Here is a 22,366-nt window from a genome sequence, read left to right on the forward strand (position 1 = left end):
TGGAGACCTAGGTATCTCTATATGTTTAATTGTTTTGATTATTTAAATTATTTTTAAAACATTTACAGTTCAATTTATGATTTTAATTTATAGGAAAAGGCTAACCCAAATTCATATTTCCATGATGATAATTTAACTTCTGTTGTGAGAAACTTGTTTATTGCTGGAACGGAGACAACTTCCACTACACTTAACTGGGCTCTACTATTAATGATGAAATACCCAGAAATTCAGGGTAAGAAATGTATTATAATTTATCACTTTCCATTATAGTATGCCAGTTCAAGGGTGTTATAAGTTACAAACTGATTTGACATGAGTTCTTAAAAATGGCATTTTAACTGGTTTTTTTTTAATTTTGGATTTTTAATGAATTTAATATTAAACACAAGAATAACTTGTACCAGAAAAAGAGATATGCTCAATACATGACATGAAAAAAGGCAAAAAAGTCAAACATAAATAGGTATATCATTACATATATCTCAAAATAATAAGAAAAAGGGGAGATTAAGGGCCTCATTTTCTAAAGTACCGCAGGCCTGCAGTACTTTAGAAAACTGCGGTAATGAGGGGCGAGGGGCCAAAACGGGGAGCGGTCCTGCGCTAGCCAGCAGCGATCGCACCTCCGTGATGCGATCGCTGCCGGCATCGCGCCCAATAACTACACCATAGAAGGTGTAGTTATTGGGCGCGAAATAGGCAGCGAAAAGGCCCTTACCTTTTTTCTGTTTGCGGCGTCCTCGCAGAGTCGGCCCCGGTGACACCCCGACTCCTCCTCTTCTGGGGCTGACTCTGCCCCGATGTAGGTAGCGCAGGCGTGCGCTACCTTCGCTAGCTATCGCAAGCTTGTGCTGTTAGCGCAAGCCTGCAATAATCTTGGAAAATAAGGTCCTAAGAGAGAAAAAAGAATGAAAATTACAAAGTAAAATGTAAAAAGAAAGGTGAGAGGCTAACCCCAATGCTACATCCTATTAGCTAATCCTAAATAAGAGTGTTACCTAGGTGTGAGAATCAAGGAATGACCGCAGTTGAGAAGGTTCAAAATGATACAGTTAATATTAAGATGTTTCAAACATTTGCAAGGATCTCAATATAAATGGTGCCCCCAAAGTCAACACTTCAGATCTCATAGAGAGACATTTTTTCCTATGCTCTTGGGGGTATTATAGTAACATCGGGATATATCCAGATTTTCTGACCATGGAACAGCTATAGATGGTTATGAAAGAAAAATCTAAGTACAGAGTTCCTATCTGATATGAAGCAAAATATACCATTAAAGTTTCTCTTTTAGAAAACTCTATCTCCTGAGATGATTCAAGTAAATCCATCAAGTTTAAAGGTGAATCTTGAGGTTGATTTTCAACTGTTCCATCCTCATATTGTGGCAAATAATACACTTTAGTGATAACCAGCATAGCATCAGATGGAATCTTAAAAACTTGAGATATATAACTCTTAAAGAGATCAAATGGAGAAATCATATTAATGGGAAATTAAGAACCCTCAACTTCAAAGATCTTAAAGAATTCTCAGCATTCTCTAGCTTCTTAGTGTGAACCAAATCAGATTGAACCAATCTATGTTGTACTTTCTCAACTGAAGAGACTCGAGATTCCAAAGCTTCAACTTTTGCATCATGACTTGTAACCATTCTTTCAGTCGCTAATACATGATGATTGGTATCCAAAGTATCACTGGTTAAAGAAGAAATAAGAGATTCCAAGGACACCAAGGCATTCCATACTGCTTCGAGTACTATCACTGCTGGCTTAAAAAAACAGTTTTAGGTATCAGACATACCTGGATTTCCCCACTGCCTACACTCATAGGGATATTATTGCCTTCCACATTCCCATGGAAAAACTAATGTAGAAACCTAAATCAGGGGATTTTCCACCCTCAAGACCTCCAAAGAAAAGGAAAGCTTTTTTCCAGGAATTAAATCCCCAGGTGAGACAATGACAATGTTTTCTCTGGCCTCTTCTACATCGGCTCCTCCAGATGCCAACAGTCCACGACTCTCTTTAGGGTCAAATGGAAGGGACACAGCTTCAGTACAAACTTGCAAAATGAAGGGGAGAGTGTTATTAGTGCACTAGGACTCAATGAGATCTCCTCAGCCAATGGGGCCAGCATTCACTCAGCATCGGTCCCCGAAGTGGCCATCTCTAGCAGTGATAGTAGCGGACAGGGCTGAAAAGAAACCCTCAATCTGGGGCTGATGAGAATCCAGTAAGGGAGAAGAGTAAGTGTTCTCCCTTAACTTTGCCTTCCACTTTGTATGAGGCAGTACAGCAAAGTAATTGATCCAGGAAACGGAGCACAGAGAGAGCTCTCTTGACTTGCTTCTCAGATGGCAGCCATCTTGGTCTCCTTGGGATCTTTCTCTGATTTAACAATATAATCTGAAGTAGTGTAACTGTTTCCCAATTTTTAGCATATGAAATGTTTGTGTGTGGTGGAATATCAGCAATAGGCCTCTCTGGCACTCTCTTCCTCTATCTTTCCCATGGCAAATAATTAAATAAACTGATACATTATTGACATTCCAGCCTATCTTTCTCTGCCATTGTGCACTGATTGCCAGGGTTGCTACAGACACTTTACCAAGATTTCAAACTGATCATGGAAACAGACACTCATCAAGGTTATGCCTAGTGATCCATCCTACAAAAGAACATAAGAAGAACATAAGAATTGCCATACTGGATCAAACCAAGGGTCCATCAAGTCCAGTATCCTGTTTCCAACAGTGGCCAATCCAGGTCACAAGTACCTGGCAAGATCCCAAACAGTAAATAGATCCCATGCTGCAATAGTGCAGTGATAAGTAGTGGCTATTCCCTAAACCCTGATTTTCAAAAGCATTTACATGCTTAAATCTGGGGTTTACATATGTAAATGCACTTTACCCATGTAAGTCGGCTTTTGAAAATTGCTATAATAGTATATTATATTTGCATACATAACTTCTTTGAAAATTTGCCTGTAAATCTACTTGGTTAAATAGTTTATGGATATCTCCAGGAATTTGTCCAAACCATTCTAAAACCCAGCTATGCTAATTGCCATTACTACTTTCTCCGATAATGAATCAATTTTGCGTTGAATGAAAAATAATTTTCTCCAATTTGTTTTGAATGTGCTATTTACTAACTTCATGGAATGTCCCCTAATATATGTATTTTATTAAAAGTAAATAATCGATTTACATTTACCTGTCCTATTCCACGAGGGCTGAACATTTATGCTGATAGTAAACACTTCTAGTGCTATTAATAAGTACCATGAAAGCACCTGGGATCGCTCTGAACCATTATCCTGGATTTTAAAATGAGTCACTCAGGTACTGGATGTTTGGGAGGGCTTCAAGGGCAGGTTGGTGGCATGGGGGGGGATGTTGAGGGGAAAAAGAAGGCAGTATATTTTTAAGTATTTACCAGGAAGAGAGGGGAGGAGGTCTGGAGGGCTGATGCACAAAAAAGCTTTTTTATTTTAAAGTTAGAGGAGTCTGAGCGGGGTCCTGGTCAGTGGGGATTAATGATATTTGTGGTGGTGTGGTGGAAATTGGGCCAGGAGGCCAATTGATGAAGTTTTATTTTGATAGGAACCCCACGTCATTGGACATAAGAACATAAGAACATGCCATAATAGGTCAGACCAAGGGTCCATCAAGCCCAGCATCCTGTTTCCAACAATGGCCAATCTAGGTCATAAGAACCTGGCAAGTACCCAAAAACTAAGTCTATTCCATGTTACCATTGCTAGTAATAGCAGTGGCTAATTTATAAGTCAACTTAATTAATAGCAGGTAATTAGAGATGTGAATCGTTTTCTATATCGTCTTAACAATAGAAATCGTGTGGCAGGGCAAGAAAATCGTGTTAGGCACGATTTTTTAGTTAAAAAATCGTTAAAAATCGTTTTTTCCGATTAGTGCGCACTAACTCGAGTTAGTGCCCACTAACGGGAGTTAGTGCGCACTAACTGGGAGTTAGTGCGCACTAACTGAAAATGATACAATTTGACACTTTTCAGGTCAGTTAAGGTCAGTTTAGGAATGAATATGTATTCCTATTGGCTGCCCTCTTATTTATTCATTTTACCAAGCTTCCCACTGACAGTATATGGGGGATGGGAAATGGAAACAGTTGGTAGCTTGACAAAACAAGTAATGTGATCAGTTAATGTGACTAGAACTTGTGCCCTAACCCTGATACCAGGGGTATTGTGATCTTCCTGCACACAGTGCCCTATCCCTATTAATACCAGGAGTGTTGTGATCTTCCTGCACACAGTGCCCTAACCCTGGCACCAGAGGTGTTGTGATCTTCCTGCACACAGTGCCCTATCCCTATTAATACCAGGAGTGTTGTGATCTTCCTGCACACAGTGCCCTAACCCTGGCACCAGGGGTGTTGTGATCTTCCTGCACACAGTGCCCTATCCCTATTAATACCAGGAGTGTTGTGATCTTCCTGCACACAGTGCCCTATCCCTATTACCAGGGGTGTTGTGATCTTCCTGCACACAGTGCCCTATTCCTGATACCGGGGGTGTTGGGATCTTCTTGCACACATCCCGGTATCAGGGATAGGGCACTGCATGCAGGAAGATCACAACACTCCTGGTATCAGGAATAGGGCACTGTGTGCAGGAAGATCACAACACCACTGGTATTAGGGATAGGGCACTGCATGCAGGAAGATCACAACACTCCTGGTATTAATAGGGATAGGGCACTGCATGCAGGAAGATCACAACACCCCTGGTTTCAGGGATAGGGCACTGTGTGCAGGAAGATCACAATACCCCGGAGGAGTGAGGGTCAGGCAGCTCCCCCCTGTCTGTGAAGCCAGCCTCTCACTAGTAATGCAGGGAGGGAGCTGTCTCAGACTTCACCATCCTCCCCCCCCCTCACCCACACACCATTCACTAGCTGGGACATGGGGGAAGTCAGGAGTGAGGGTCAGGCAGCTCCCCCCTGTCTGTGAAGCCAGCCTCTCACTAGTAATGCAGGGAGGGATCTGTCTCAGACTTCACCATCCTCGCCCCCCCCTCACCCACACACCATTCACTAGCTGGGACATGGGGGAAGTCAGGAGTGAGGGTCAGGCAGCTCCCCCCTGTCTGTGAAGCCAGCCTCTCACTAGTAATGCAGGGAGGGAGCTGTCTCAGACTTCACCATCCTCTCCCCCCACCCCCCACCCCCCTCACCCACACACCATTCACTAGCTGGGACATGGGGAAAGTCAGGAGTGAGGGTCAGGCAGCTCCCCCCTGTCTGTGAAGCCAGCCTCTCACTAGTAATGCAGGGAGGGAGCTGTCTCAGACTTCACCATCCTCCCCCCCCCCCCTCACCCACACACCATTCACTAGCTGGGACATGGGGGAAGTCAGGAGTGAGGGTCAGACAGCGCCCCCTTGTCTGTGAAGCCAGCCTCTCACTAGTAATGCAGGGAGGGAGCTGTCTCAGACTTCACCATCCTCCCCCCCCTCACCATTCACTAGCTGGGACATGGGGGAAGTCAGGAGTGAGGGTCAGGCAGCTCACCCCTGTCTGTGAAGCCAGCCTCTCACTAGTAATGCAGGGAGGGAGCTGTCTCAGACTTCACCATCCTCTCCCCCCCGCCCTCACCCACACACCATTCACTAGCTGGGACATGGGGAAAGTCAGGAGTGAGGGTCAGGCAGCTCCCCCCTGTCTGTGAAGCCAGCCTCTCACTAGTAATGCAGGGAGGGAGCTGTCTCAGACTTCACCATCCTCCCCCCCCCCCCCCTCACCCACACACCATTCACTAGCTGGGACATGGGGGAAGTCAGGAGTGAGGGTCAGGCAGCTCCCCCCTGTCTGTGAAGCCAGCCTCTCACTAGTAATGCAGCGAGGGAGCTGTCTCAGACTTCACCATCCTCCCCCCCCCCTCACCCACACACCATTCACTAGCTGGGACATGGGGGAAGTCAGGAGTGAGGGTCAGGCAGCTCCCCCCTGTCTGTGAAGCCAGCCTCTCACTAGTAATGCAGGGAGGGAGCTGTCTCAGACTTCACCATCCTCTCCCCCCCCCTCACCCACACACCATTCACTAGCTGGGACATGGGGGAAGTCAGGAGTGAGGGTCAGGCAGCTCCCCCCTGTCTGTGAAGCCAGCCTCTCACTAGTAATGCAGGGAGGGAGCTGTCTCAGACTTCACCATCCTCTCCCCCCCCCCTCACCCACACACCATTCACTAGCTGGGACATGGGGAAAGTCAGGAGTGAGGGTCAGGCAGCTCCCCCCTGTCTGTGAAGCCAGCCTCTCACTAGTAATGCAGGGAGGGAGCTGTCTCAGACTTCACCATCCTCCCCCCCCCTCACCCACACACCATTCACTAGCTGGGACATGGGGGACGTCAGGAGGGAGGGTCAGGCAGCTCCCCCCTGTCTGTGAAGCCAGCCTCTCACTATTAATGCAGGGAGGGAGCTGTCTCAGACTTCACCATCCTCCCTCCCCCCCCTCACCCACACACCATTCACTAGCTGGGACATGGGGGAAGTCAGGAGTGAGGGTCAGGCAGCTCCCCCCTGTCTGTGAAGCCAGCCTCTCACTAGTAATGCAGGGAGGGAGCTGTCTCAGACTTCACCATCCTCTCCCCCCCCCCTCACCCACAGACCATTCACTAGCTGGGACATGGGGAAAGTCAGGAGTGAGGGTCAGGCAGCTCCCCCCTGTCTGTGAAGCCAGCCTCTCACTAGTAATGCAGGGAGGGAGCTGTCTCAGACTTCACCATCCTCCCCCCCCCCCCTCACCCACACACCATTCACTAGCTGGGACATGGGGGAAGTCAGGAGTGAGGGTCAGGCAGCTCCCCCCTGTCTGTGAAGCCAGCCTCTCACTAGTAATGCAGGGAGGGAGCTGTCTCAGACTGGTATCAGGGATAGGGCACTGAGTGCAGGAAGATCACAACACCCCTGGTATCAGGAATAGGGCACAGGTTCTAGTCATATTGACTGATCACATTACTTTTTTTGTCAACTACCAACAGTTTTCATTTCCCATCCCCCCAACCATCACTTCATTTGGAACCTTGGTAACATCAATAGATAAGAGGGCAGCCAGCCAATAGGAATACATATTCATTCCTAACTGACCTTTACTGACCTGGATAGTGTCAATAATTTGTATCATTTTCTGTTAGTGTTCCTGAGTTTCCATTTCCATTTCCCATCCCCCCAACCATCACCTCAGTGGGAACCTGGTTAACATCAATAAATAAGAGGGCAGCCAGCCAATAGGAACACATATTCATTCCTAACTGACCTTTACTGACCTGGAAAGTGTCAATTTGTATCATTTTCAGTTAGTGAGCACTAACTCGAGTTAGTGCGCACTAACTCGGAGTTAGTGCGCACTAACACGATTTAACGATTTTTAACGATAAATCGTTAGAATTTCCATTGTATCGTGTTCTATAACGATTTAAGACGATATTACAATTATCGGACGATAATTTTAATCGTTAAAAAACGATTCACATCCCTACAGGTAATGGACTTCTCCTCCAAGAACTTATCCAATCCTTTTCTAAACACAGCTATACTAACTGCACTAACCACATCCTCTGGAAACAAATTCCAGAGTTTAATTGTGCGTTGAGTGAAAAAGAACTTTCTCCAATTAGTTTTAAATGTGCCACATGCTAACTTCATGGAGTGCCCCCTAGTCTTTCTATTATCCGAAAGCATAAATAACCAATTCATATCTACCCGTTCTAGACCTCTCATGATTTTAAACACCTCTATCATATCCCCCCTCAGCCGTCTCTTTTTCAAGCTGAAAAGTCCTAACCTCTTTAGTCTTTCGTCATAGGGGAGCTGTTCCATTTCCCTTATCGTTTTGGTAGCCCTTCTCTGTACCTTCTCCATCGCAATTATATCTTTTTTGAGATGCGGCGACCAGAATTGTACACAGTATTCATGGTGCGGTCTCATCATGGAGCGATACAGAGGCATTATGACATTTTCTGTTTTATTCACCATTCTCTTTCTAATAATTCCCAACATTCTGTTTGCTTTTTTGACTGCTGCAGCACACTGAATCGATGATTTCAATGTGTTATCCTAGATCTCTTTCTCCTAATATGGAACCTAACATTGTGTAACTATGGCATGGGTTATTTTTCCCTATATGCATCACCTTGCACTTATCCACATTAAATTTCATCTGCCATTTTGATGCCCAATTTTCCAGTCTCACAAGGTCTTCCTGCAATTTATCACAATCTGCTTGTGATTTAACTACTCTGAAAGAGTTTGTATCATCTGCAAATTTGATTGCCTCACTCGTCGTATTTCTTTCCAGATCATTTATAAATATATTGAAAAGTAAGGGTCCCAATACACATCCCTGAAGCACTCCACTGTCCTCTCCCTTCCAATGAGAAAATTGTCCATTTAATCCTACTCTCTGTTTCCTGTCCTTAGCCAGTTTGTAATCCATGAAAGGACATCGCTATCTATCCCATGACTTTTTACTTTTCCTAGAAGCCTCTCATGAGGAACTTTGTCAAACGCCTTCTGAAAATACAAGTACACTACATCTACCGGTTCACCTTTATCCACATGTTTATTAATTCCTTCAAAAAAGTAAAGCAGATTTGTGAGGCAAGACTTGCTTTGGGTAAAGCCATGCTGACTTTGTTCCATTAAACAATGTCTTTCTATATGTTCTGTGATTTTGAAGTTTAGAACACTTTCCACTATTTTTCCTGGCACTGAAGTCAGGCTAACTGGTCTGTACTTTCCCAGATCGCCCCTGGAGCCCTTTTCAAATATTGGGGTTATAATAGCTATCCTCCAGTCTTCAGGTACAATGGATGATTTTAATTATAGTTTACACATTTTTACTAATAGGTCTGAAATTTCATTTTCTAGTTCCTTTAGAACTCTGGGGTGTATACCATCTGGTCCAGGTGATTTACTAGTCTTCAGTTTGTCAATCAGGTCTACCACATCTTCTAGGTTCACAGTGATTTGGTTCAGTCCATCTGAATCATTACCCATGAAAACCTTCTCCAGTATGGGTACATCCCCAACATCCTCTTCAATAAACACCGAAGCAAAGAAATCATTTAATCTTTCCATGATGGCCCTATCTTCTCTAAGTGCTCCTTTAACTCCTTGATCATCTAACGGTCCAAATGACTCCCTCACAGGCTTTCTGCTTCGGATATATTTTAAAAAGCTTTTACTGTGAGTTTTTGCCTCTATGGCCAACTTCTTTTCAAATTCTCTCTTAGCCTGTCTTATCAATGTCTTACATTTAACTTGCCAACATTTATGCATTATCCTATTTTCTTCTGTTTGATCCTTCTTCCAATTTTTGAATGAATATCTTTTGGCTAAAATAGCTTCTTTCACCTCCCCTTTTAACCATGCCGGTAATCGTATTGCCTTCTTTCCACCTTTCTTAATGTGTGGAATACATCTGGACTGTGTTTCTAGGATGGCATTTCTTAACAATGACCACGCCTGTTGCACACTTTTTACCTTTGTAGCTGCTCCTTTCAGTTTTTTTCTAACGATTTTTATCATTTCATCAGTTTCCCTTTTGAGCATTTAGCATGAGAGCCGTGGATTTGCTTACTGTTCCCCTTCCAGTCATTAATTCAAATTTGATCATATTATGATCACTATTGCCAAGCGGCCCCACCACCGTTACCTCTCTCACCAAATCTTGTGCTCTACTGAGAATTAGATCTAAAATTGCTCCCTCTCTCATTGGTTCTTGAACCAATTGCTCCATAAAGCTATCATTTATTTCATCCAGGAACTGGATCTCTCTTGCGTGTCCCGATGATACATTTACCCAGTCAATATTGGGGTAATTGAAGTCTAATATTGAGCAGAAGCAAACCTTGCACATAAGCAAGTACATAGGAACACTGGTGCAAGTAGAGAGATACAGTTCCATTCGATCAGTAAACTATATTTTTATTGTGAACATTCATAATACATTCACTGTGGCAACTCCGTTAGTGTAACAGCAAGAAGCTTACAGTCCCCCAACACGGTCCCGTGTTTCGCGATGGCTGCATCGGGAGGGACCAGGTGATATTCAAAATCTTATCCTGATGGTCTTGTATAAGATTTTGAATATCACCTGGTCCCTCCCGATGCAGCCACCGCGAAACACGGGACCGTGTCGGGGGACTGTAAGCTTCTTGCTGTTACACTAACGGAGATGCCACAGTGAATGTATTATGAATGTTCACAATAAAAATATAGTTTACTGATCGAATGGAACTGTATCTCTGTACTTGCACCAGTGTTCCTAGGTAATTGAAGTCTCCCATTATTACCACACTACCAATTTGGTTAGCTTCCCTAATTTCTCTTAGCATTTCACTGTCAGTCTCACCATCTTGACCAGGTGGACAGTAGTATATTCCTATCACTATAGTCTTCCCCGACTCACAAGGGATTTCTACCCAAAAAAGATTCAATTGTGCATTTAGTCTCATGCAGGATGTTTATCCTGTTAGACTCTATGCCAACCCGGACATAAAGCGTCACACCGCCTCCCGGGTGCTCCCCTCTGTCAATGCGATATAATTTGTACCCTGGTATAGCACTGTCCCATAGGTTATCCTCCTTCCACTATGTCTTTGAGATGCCAATTAAGTCTATGTCATCATTCACTGCTATACATTCTAATTTTCCCATATTACTTCTTAGACTTCTGGCATTAGCATACAAACATTTCAAAGTTTGTTTTTTGTTTGTATTTTCATTCTGCTTTTTAATTGATAGCGATAAGTTAGAATTTTTTAGCTCAGGTGAGTTTTTAGTTACAGGCTCTTGGACTACATTTCTTATTATTGGAACCTCACTGTTGGGATGCCCTCATTCTAATGCATCATTAGTATCCTTTGAAGTTACCTCTCTCTGAACCATGCGCTGCTGAGCAACTGTCGAATTTCCCCTTTTTCTAGTTTTAAAGCTGCTCTATCTCCTTTTTGAAGGTTAGCACCAGCAGTCTGGTTCCACCCTGGTTAAGGTGGAGCCCATCCCTTCGGAAGAGACTCCCCCTTCCCCAAAAGGTTCCCCAGTTCCTAAAAAAACTGAATCCCTCTTCCTTTCACCATCGTCTCATCCACACATTGAGACTCCGGAGCTCTGCCTGCCTTTGGTGACCTGCGCGTGGAACAGGGAGCATTTCAGAGAATGCTACCCTGGAGGTTCTGGATTTAAGCTTTCTACCTAAGAGCCTAAATTTGGCTTCCAGAACCTCCCTCCCACATTTTCCTATGTTGTTGGTGCCCACATGTACCACGACAGCCGGCTTCTCCCCAGCACTCTCTAAAATCCTATCTAGGTGACGCGTGAGGTCCGCCACCTTCGCACCAGGTAGGCATGTTACCAGGCAATCCTCACGCCCACCTGCTACCCAGCTGTCTACATTCCTAATAATTGAATCACCAACTATGACGGCCAACCTAACCCTTCCCTCCTGGGCTGTAGGCCTTGGGGAGATATCCTCGGTGTGAAAGGACAATGCATCACCTGGAGAGCAGATCCTTGCTACAGGATCCTTTCCTGCTGTACCAAGTTGATGCTCTCCAATCATGAGACCTTCTTCCTCCAAGGCAGCACCAGGGCTGCCAGTCTGAAGTTGGGACTTGGCTACTATGTCCCTGAAGGTCTCATCTATATAGCTCTCTGTCTGCCTCAGCTCCTCCAGGTCTGCCACTCTAGGCTCCAGAGATCAGACTCGTTCTCTGAGAGCCAGGAGCTCTTTGCATCGCATGCACATGTACAACTTCTCACGGGCGGGTATAAAATCATACATGTGACACGCGATGCAAAAGACTGGGAAGCCCCCCTCTTGCTGCTGGACTTGCTGCTGCTGGACTTGCTTGCTGTTGGTCTTGCTGCCTTCATCTCAATTTTGTTTAGTTCCTAGTTAAATTTTATGTTGCTATTTGAGTAGGAATGTGTCTAATTAACGTCCTTTAAATGTATTAGTGAATTCACTATGGGGTAGATTTTCAAACTATGCGAATAGGCCTACTTTTGCTGGCGCATCAGGCGCAAGCAAAAGTACGCTGGATTTTAGTAGATACACGCGGAGCTGCGCGTATCCACTAAAATCCTGGATCGGCGCGCGCAAGGCTATCAATTCTGTATAGCCGGCGCGCGCCGAGCCGCGCAGCCTACCCCCGTTCCCTCCAAGGCCGCTCCGAAATCGGAGCGGCCTCGGAGGGAACTTCCTTTTGCCCTCCCCTCACCTTCCCCTCCCTTCCCCTACCTAACCCACCCACCTGGCCCTGTCTAAGCCCCCCCCTTACCTTTGTCAGGGGATTTACGCCTCCCGGAGGGAGGCGTAAATCCCCGCGCATCAGCGGGCCTCCTGCGCGCCGGGACGCGACCTGGGGGCGGGTACGGAGGGCGCGGCCACGCCCCCGGACCGCCCCGGGCCGTAGCCACGCCCCCATACCCGCCCCAAAAACACTGCTGACACGCCCCCAAAACGCCGTGACGACCGGGCCCGCCCCCCGACACGCCCCCGATACGCTCCCCTCGGAGAACCCCGGGACTTACGCGAGTCCCGGGGCTCTGCGCGCGCCGGTAGGCCTATGTAAACTAGGCGCACCGGCGCGCAGGGCCCTGCTCGCGTAAATCCGGGTGGATTTACGCGAGCAGGGCTCTTAAAATCCGCCCCTATATGTCTGGTAGTGGTCTACAGGGGACTGATCAAACTCTCAATAAAGTTTTTGTTGTTTTTTTTTAAGTTGTAATATTTTTATTTTTATTAACAGAGTGTAGACACTGATTACAAACAACCAAGTACATAAAGACAAGTAGCATTCAAAAAACAACATGTCTACCAGAACGTAGAGAAACATAACAACAGAATTATAACTTTAATAATTCGCAATGTAAAGAGCACCAGCAAATAAAGCAGGACACCGAGAGCCAATGACAACATCAAAAGGAAAAAGGAGGAAAGAGTAGCCAGGGAGGAGAGAGAAAAAAAAAAAAAAAAAGGAAGAGGGCAAGGTGGGCGACATCCATGTATTCCAACAGTGACATCATATACTAGCTGGCAGGTAAGATAGTACCAGAGGGAGTTAAGAGTTGTAATTGTCAAGGGGTTTCCACATACGTTCCCAGGTGGGCAATCTGTTATATTTTATAGCCATAGCCCTTTCATATTTACTATATAAACAGACCGTGTTCCACCACAATGCTTCCGACAGGAAGTCACTGCGTTTCCAGTTAGAGGTAATGGTGTGTAGTCCTACAAGGAGGAGGAAGTCAAGGAGCTTCCTGTGGGGAAGCGGAAGAGTGACCGCCGGGTGTGCCCCTTTGAGGATTATCAAATCATAGGTTAGTGACATTGATATAGAAAGAATGGATGATATCCTAGTCCAAACTTGCGTCCAAAAAGTGGAAACAAATGCAGGTAAAAAGCATATGTTCCAAGGACGCCTTAGCACCATGACATGACCAACAACAGTGAGAAGACAAGAGGGCCGCTCTGTGAAGTTTCCAAGGAGTCCAGAGTGCTCTGTGCAAAATAAAGAAGGAAGTTTGAGATAAACTAGTGGATAAGGAGACACGTACTGAACGAGACCAGACATGAGTCCAGGCTGCAGGGGAAGGGTGAACACCGAGCTCATCAGACCACAGGCGTTGGAGAGCAAGGGCCGGGCTGGGAAAGGAAAGAGTACACATCAATTTGTATAGCTTAGAAGCAAGATGACGATGAATGTCAATTTTCGCAAAAAAGGAGAGCAAGTAGGGTGGTTGGTCTAAGTGGAGCATGGAGAGGTTCAAGTCCTTAAGGGCGTCTCGAAGTTGTAACCAAGCATAAGATTGACTGGAGGGAAGGTGAAAGGAAGACTGCAAAGAAGAAAAGGGAAGCAGGCGACCATGGGAAATAATGGAGGAAAGGAACCAAATACCTTTCCCATACCAGAGGGGCCAATTTACGGGGCGTCCAGCTATCCGAATTTTGAATGTATTCCAAATGGGGAGGGAGTTAGAGTTTAACCAGGTGGGTTTGTCCTTAGGGCATAAATGGTCAAATTCATGTAAGGCCTGATGTAAAGACCGTAAGATCCTATTTTGTGTATGATATGAAGAAAAATGCATACCAGGGAACGCCAGGGCAGGAGTGGGACTAATGAGATAACGCTCAATGGCCAACCAACGAGGGGAGTCTGGATCCGGATCCCCGGAATTAAAGAGATGGGAGCTTTGATGCAAGATAAAAGCCATATGATATTTGCGAAAATCAGGAAAATTGACTCCACCCTCGGCCTTTGAGGCTTTTAATTTACGAAGTGCTATCCTGGGAACTCTATCGTTCCAAAGAAACTTGAGCAAAGCCCGATCTAGGTGTTTATAAAAATCAGGGGAGAAAAAGATAGGGAGCATCGCTAGTTTAAAGGTGATTTTCGGGGCAAGGGTCATTTTGATAGTGTTTAATCTACCCCACCAGGATAGGTGTAATGGAGACCAACGAAGAGTGGTCTCCCTAATATTTTGCAAGGTGGATTGTTCACACAGAAGTAAAGTTTGCTGAGGATCCGAGTAAAAACGGATGCCTAAATATTGTAAGCCGGATTTCGCTTTTTGTATGGGAAAAGAGGAAAGATCCAGGGTGCGAGAGAAGTTATTTAAAGGTAAAAATTCAGTTTTACTCCAGTTCACTTTGTAGCCAGATAAAGCAGAGTAGGAATCAATGAGAGAGAAGAGTTGAGTTAAGGATTGCACTGGACGAGTCAAAAAGAGCAAAACATCGTCTGCATAGGCAGAAAGCTTATATTCCCCCTCACCAATATGAACACCGGAAATCAGAGGAGACTGTCGAATAGCAAGAAGCAATGGTTCCAAAGCCAGGTCAAAAAGTAGGGGAGATATGGGACATCCTTGACGGGTTCCTCTGTGCAAGGAGAATGGCGGGGAAACCTGATCATTAACAAAAAGGGAGGCAATGGGAGAACTGTAAATTAAATGAATCCAATGAGAGAAAACGTGTCCAAAACCAAATCTTGACAGGGTTTCAAAAAGAAAAGGCCATTCGATACGATCAAACGCCTTTTCCGCGTCGAGCGAGACCGCAATGGCCGGTTCATGGGTGTTAAATAAAGATTCTTGGATGTGTAAAAACATCCGAGTATTGTTAGCAATGAGTCTGTTCTTAAGAAATCCCGATTGGTCAACATGAATAAGGGAACCAAGTACTTTAGAAAGGCGAATAGCAAGTATTTTCGTAAAAATTTTATAATCCACATTTAAGAGGGAAATAGGCCGATAATTTGCGGGAAAAGAAGGATCTCGACCTGGCTTTGGAATTACCACCACCCGTGCGTCCGTGAAATTGGAGGAGACAGCACTTACAGAAGACAGGGAGGAGTAAAAATGGAGAAGATGAGGGGAAAGAGTCTTTTTGAAAGCATGATAAAAGTCTGTACTAAAGCCATCGGGGCCGGGTGCTTTGTTCAAAGAGAGAGACATGATGGCAGTGGATATTTCCTCGAGGGTGATCGGCCGGTCCAGTTGTTGACGCTGCATATCTGTAAGTTGAGGATGGTCCAAAGCGGCAAAAAAGGAGTCCAAGGCTGCTTGAGAAGGAGTCATTTCAGATTGATAAAGCTGAGCATAAAAGTCTCGGAAAGATTGTAATATCTCCTTGTCAGTCGTGAGCGTGTGTCCAGCGTCAGTGATGATCTTAGCGACGCGTGATCTCTCCGATTTTTTCTTAAGATAGGAAGCTAACATACGACCACATTTGTTGTTCTCCGCATAGTATTGCGTCTTGGAGTGGAAAAGGTGTAGACGTGCCTGTTCGCTGAGTTGCTTATTATAATCATACCGCGCTTTCAGTAGCTGAGTTAAAGTCTGCGCAGAGGGAGACTGAAGATGTGAACGCTCCAAGTGTTCGATGGTAAAGTGTAATTGTTGGAGCGCCTGTCTTTGAATGCGTTTCTTATAGGCAGAGTAGCTGATCACTTCGCCCCGGAGAGTGGCCTTGTAGGCTTCCCACAATATAGCAGAAGAAGGTGCAGTAGCAGAATTGGTAGCAAAATATTGGGAGGTCTTGTCCAAGAAGAATGTGTGAAATTCAGAGTCCGAAAGGAGAGATGTATTGAATCTCCATTGTCTATCCAGACTGATTGGGGAGGCAAGTCGAAGCTGGAGGACAACCGCAGCGTGGTCCGAAACCAGGATGGAACATATAGTAGCCTTAAGGAGATGTGGCAAAAGAGAACTGGAGGTGAGAAAGTAGTCCAGTCTAGAGTACGAAGAATGTGGGGCAGAGTAAAATGTGAAGTCTTTATCCGTAGGGTGCATGAGACGCCATGGATCAGAGAGACCAAGTCGAGAAATGAGAGAAACTAGAGCTTTGGTAGCTTTAGACGTCGTGTATGTGACCTCTGTTTTTTTGTCCAGAAGAGGATCCAACGGCTGGTTGAAATCTCCGCCAATAATGAGTGGGTGGGAAACCAGAGATAGCAGTCGAGCAAAAACAGCCTGAAAGAAATTAGGATCATCCGCATTAGGAGCATAAAGATTGAGAATATTGTAAGTGCTATTCTGCAAATTAAGTTGTAAAATATTCCAGCGCCCTTCGAGATCCATTTCTTGGTGCAGAATTGAAACACTCAGACGTTTGTGAATGAGAATCGCTGGGCCCCTTTTCTTCTTGTGGGCCGGACTGAAAAACACCTGACCAACCCACTGTTGTTTGAGTTTGAGAGATTCAGCAGTCGTGAGGTGAGTTTCCTGGATTAGGGCAATGTCCGTGTTAAGCGTTTGTAGATAGGTCAATATTTTCCTGCGTTTGATCGGGTGGGTAAACCCATTGACATTGAGCGATACCATCTTGATGGAGTCTATGGTGGTCGCCATCGTCCCCAGAGTGAGGTGGTAATCCAAATGAAACTGCCAAGATAGCGACTCATGGACCGATGATGTGTGGGGATACAAGGATGCGCAAAGTTTGAAAGAGATAAGTCAAAAATGACTGGAAAAAAAGGAAAGAAAAAATTCAGTGTCCAAACAGTAGTAATCAACATGCAGGAAAAGGGTGCAAAAAAAGAGCACAAGATAGACACTAACATTCGTGCCTATCGCTCAAAGCCAAAAAATGGGGCCTCAAGGAGGGCCAAGGGCCGCCTAGAGCTTCACGGGAAGATAGATGAGACACGTCCACGGGAATTAGTGAAAGGAGAGGTCCAAAACCAAAGGTAGAGTTCAAAAAAAAAAAAAATAATCAGGTTACCATGTCCTGTAGACCTTCAACGGACTGTAGATAAACACCCAAGTCATCCGGAGCATGAAAAAGCTGCGTAGCATTGCGATGAGTTACCCGCATCATGGCAGGATAAAGAAGGCCAAATTTAGCTGCAATGGCATGGAGACGGGGTCGCATCATCAAAAAAGCTTTGCGTTTGGCCGCGGTCGTTTTTGCCAGATCCGGCACAAATAGAATCTGAGAACCTTGGAGCTGGAGAGGAGATTTAGATTTGGCCGCAGAGAAAATCTGTAGGACTTGCGGATAGCGCAATAATTTAAATATAATGGGTCGAGGAGTGGTTGAGGAGCGCAAGGGCCTCGACGGGACACGATGCGCCCTTTCAATTTCCAATGGAGGATTAAAGGTAAGGTGGAGGACCTCAGGGATTAAATGGGAAAGAAAGGAAAAAATATCCGTGCCCTCCATACCTTCAGGAATCCCCAGTAGTCGGATGTTATTTCTCCTGTTCCAGTTGGATAGGTCCTCCAAGTCCCGGCGTAGTGTATCTAGCTCCTTCTCCATTTTAGGGAGTGACGCAGTAGTTACCAGCAATGAGGAAACTTGAGTTTCAGTGTCGTCCAGGCGGTGCGTAAGCTGATCAAACCTGCCCGTAAGAGATTGTAAGTCCGCTCGGATCGCAAGGGTGTTGTCTGTATTAGTTTGTAGCATAGCTTTCAAAGCTTTGAGTTCCTGCAAAACCAGGTCCGCCGAGGCCATTTGCTTGGAAGGGACGGCCTTGTCTGGAGAGAGGGGATCTGATTTAGCCCGTTTCGTGCCAGCACCGGCCGCGAATGCCGCTTCAATTTTGCTCGGCTTCGCAGTAGACATCTTTAAGACTAGGGTCGCAGGGTCCACAGTTCAAAAAAGAGATCCAAAAAATGCAAATTCCCTTCAATAATGAGCGAGGTCTCCCGGAGCTCAGCGTTAGGCGGCCATCTTGGATTCCGCGCGAGAGCGCCCCCCATAAAGTTTTTGTTGTTTTGTTTTTTTTGTGAAAGTGGCACCTGCCTATAAATTAAAGGATGAGCTAGGGGTAGGAGGGTTGGGAAATACAAACAGTCTAACTTCAGTTAGTCAGCCAGAGTGACTCACCGCTCTCTTGATTAGCAAATGTAGGTACCTATTCAAACCAAATCATACTACCTCAACACCTTTCCAAGGTGAGTAACTGAATTGAACTTTTCAACCTTTTTACTTAGGTATACACTGCTCCTAGCTTATTTCTTGCTTCTGGCTACTTTTTTTTTTTTTTTAATACAAACACTCAGTTCTGCTTACTAGTTGCCTTACAGACTTTTAAAAATAAACACACTAACTACTGCTTACTAGCTGCCTTACTGACTGACTATTTAAAAATACAAACAGTTTAACTTGTTTATTCACTACCTTACTGACTATTAAAAGCACAAACACACAAACACATTAACTAATATTCCAAAATAGTTAACTTTGCCCCAATACTTTTAAAAAAGACAATGTCCCAAGCAAAAACTTACTGATTCCTTTCAGCCACCAGCAAGGTGATCCTCTCCTCTCAGTGCTCCCATTGAAGATATCCAGTTAAGTGGCAGATTATCTGTCTAAACAAGACCATATAACTTAATTGGCTATATTTAGACTTAGCTGGTTAGGTTTTTTAGGCAAGTATATTCAGTTGGATGTTTATCTCACTAATTATACAGGAGAAGTTATCTGGCTAACTTTAGCCAGATATCTTGCCTGGTAACCGGCTTACTGAATATGGACCTCCCTATGTCCAATTAAATGCCAATGATACTCATTGGATAAGTCACTCCTATCTGTGCCCTTCTCCTCTACTGCCAATTCTAGACTCCGTCCTTTCCACCTGGCTGCACCGTGTGCTTGAAATACTTTTGCTGAACTAGTGCTTCATGCTCCCTCTCTTGCCATGTTTAAGTCTCATCTAAACACCCACATTTTTAAACTGCTTTTAAATCTAATGCCTGATTGTCTGCTTTTAGTCTTGTTTACTAATTTTCTTTTCTTTTTAAACATTGTCTTGCTTTATACCCCGTCTCTTGTCCTGTATGTTTGTCTTATTAGATTGTAAACTCTATTGAGCAAAGATGTCTTTTTGTAAGTTTGTACAGCACTGCGTATGTTGTGTAGTGCTATATAAATGTTAAGTAGTAGTAGTAAAAGTAATCACATTCTTTGCCATACTTGCTAGTTTCATTATATTCATGCAAATTTAAGTCTTTTCTCTTGGCAGCCATTTTAAATGAGTCAATTACATTCATAAAAAGGTCTGCATTTCTTTTTGCCCCTTCATATGCCAGCTTTGATTTTGAATTTAATTACTTGTGTAACCCCTGGGCTAAGATCCTTATTGAGAAGTCCATGGGCCACCCTCAATTCCAAGGGCTTAAGCTTTCTAAACTTCCTATACTATATTTAAATCCCCCGTTATTCCAGGATTCCCTGCCATGGAAGGGGTAGACTATTCTCAAGGCCCTCAACATTGTTAAGACAGTCTGCATACAGTATTAATAATAATGCTACAATATGATTATGGTTTCAAACTTAACTTTACTGACAACTGGTGGTGGAATAGTGAAAATGTCTATACATAAATCCTCATGCAATCCAATCCATTTACATGTTTTGATCTTCAATAAATATGTGACTTTGTAATTCCTATTGCATATTTTCTTTTATTCCTGATCCTTGCCAATTGTAAATGTAGCTTAGAAATTCTCTCGCTATTTTTAGGTATGTATGTATATTTAATTCAGTTAATAAGATACACCATAAAGTTCCATTGTGCATATCTTTCTCCAAATGAGTAGAATGTACTTCCCAGTTCAATCTCCTCTCTTCACTATCCAGGTGATAGCATAGTGGTCTGAACTCAAAAGGTGCCACTGTTCTTCTTCCAAGATCCACATCTCTTTGGAATGAATGGGAATTCATTCCTACAGAAACCTCTAAAGGGTTATCAAGTCTTTTCAGATCAGAAACTCCTACTTTCTCTCAAGAAAACATTCTTTGCATTCCCGGATCCAAAAGGAACTTAGTTGAAAGATAAAAAATAAAATCAGTTTTAAAAGGTAACCAAAAGAAGAAAAGTAGAGTAGATAAACTTCTTTCCCAAAAAACAAAATGGTCAAAACCTGGAATCATTAAGATGGGCGAAAGGTCCATTTTCTTCTAGTCTACACCCCAAGTTTCTTTCCAAGAAACCCAAAGATGCTTTTCCCAAAACAGAGAAAAATCCAAGCGCAAGAATGATATCATGCTGCTCCTGAAAAGAGCAAATCAAAATTCACACCTCCAAAATGAAGCCTTGGGTTTTTATGGGCCAGGACTACACCGGCACCCTTAAATTATTCCACATGGGTGAGCTATAAATAACTCTTTTCTCTACCTACTTAACTAATTGGCATACTCATTTAGAGAAGACGCAATAGCGCTCTCTGTTTTAATAATTTATTTAAAAAATTATAGATCGCCTAGGTAGAATTCAAGGAGGTTTACAAGATTACAAGATTAAAATCAAGATAAAAAATACACAAACAGAAACAAAGTAATATATCATATAATTAAGTACTGAGATGGTAACTTTCAAAGGGGCACACAGTATGCATTGACGCACTCCAAGGGACTCGGCGCTTTTATAACATACACGCACATAAGCACGTATGTTATAAAATAGCCTTGGCACATGTATATATGCACCAACTTTTGCTAGTAGGCACACCTAACTATGCAAATAGAATTTCAGCTGAGTAAGTCAGGAAACTGTATCACTGGTGTGTATCCACACCAAGACTAGATTCACCAGTTCGTCCACCAGTTTGCCCAATGTGGAGCTAGGTTCGCCATACCCCCCTGGTTTAATAGTTTGCAACCATTCCTGCCTTGTTCCTGCATCCTAGTTCCAGCATCCTCCTGTTCCTGTGTTCGTCTGTCTGTCTCCCCAGGTAGTACCTCTGGACTGTTTTACTGGTATTGACCTCGGCTTGCTACTTGACCTGCCTGCCTGCTGCCTGCCTTCCGACTCCAGCCTGCTACTTGACCTGCCTACCTGCCACTTGCCTTTTGACCTCAGCCTGCCTGTGACCTCGCCTGACCTCCAGTACCTGACCTCTGCATTGTTTCCCATTCCTCGGACTGACATCTGGACTCTGTCCTCTGTCTGCCTGATCTCATCTCTAGATTCTGGCTCTGTTCCTAGCCTTGTCATCAGCGACGCTATTCTGTTCCTCCTCGTTACACCTGACTTCCAGTCTCGAACCTGACTGTGCTCTCCCTCTGGTCCGTGGGTACGCCGGACTTCTATTCTCCCAGGAGACCCTGCGAAGCCCACCTAAGTCCAAGCAGCCCGATCCCTGCGGTCTCCTCCCGGGGTGACCTCGGGCTTCCAGTAGTGAAGTGCTTCCTAGCCTCTGTCTCCTCCAGTACTCCGCCCCCTGGGGGCAGTTGCCTCCTGGTCCCTATCAGGAGGTGGTTCTCCACTGCCTCAGGACAAGGGTCCACCCCTGAGTGCAATAGCGTTTGGAAGGAAGGGCACCTATTCCACCCTCCCCACCACTTGCCAGACCATCTCCTTGCATTGGAATGGGGGGAGAGAGAAATGTTGGCAGAAGATCTGGAACCAGAGGCCCTGGATAGGGAAGGGATGGCATCTCCTGCTACAATCGCTGAGAGTCCTGGCTAGATCTCAACATGTATCAACATAGCTGGAGCCTCAGAAACTGGGGAAGGTGCAGACAACCCTGTTGGAGCAGGAGATTATGATTCGAAGGTACACTTAACAACTAGGGATCCTTTGATAAAACCTGCCACAATTACTATGGACTCTTTATGGTCTGCATTAGTATCTTTGGAGACTGCAATAACCAAACTGACAAAAATTACTTTGGATATGAATCAACGTTTATTGTCTATTGATAGCAATGTGAAGAAGTCTGAGAAGACAGTTGAACAGATGAGTGTTCATTTAACAGCAGTAGAGAACATGCAACAAGGGCTGGTTCAGTCAGATTTTATTCAAGCAAAAAAACTTGGAAATATGGAAAATCTAATGAAAGTGCTGAACCTGAGGGTTAT

General features: G+C 44.5%; 1 protein-coding gene across 2 annotated transcripts in view; it reads left to right on the top strand.

Annotated features, from left to right (window-relative positions):
- LOC115088124 (cytochrome P450 2K6-like) overlaps nt 1-22,366 on the top strand; it is a 110,470-nt gene that overhangs the window by 71,336 nt on the left and 16,768 nt on the right. For both annotated transcript variants that reach the window (XM_029596098.1, XM_029596097.1), the window contains one exon: nt 94-235. In XM_029596098.1, coding sequence (XP_029451958.1) covers nt 94-235 — 142 coding nt within the window. The remainder of the gene's footprint in view (nt 1-93; nt 236-22,366) is intronic.

Source organism: Rhinatrema bivittatum, chromosome 3 (assembly GCF_901001135.1).
Source record: "Rhinatrema bivittatum chromosome 3, aRhiBiv1.1, whole genome shotgun sequence".
Lineage (NCBI taxonomy): Eukaryota > Metazoa > Chordata > Amphibia > Gymnophiona > Rhinatrematidae > Rhinatrema > Rhinatrema bivittatum.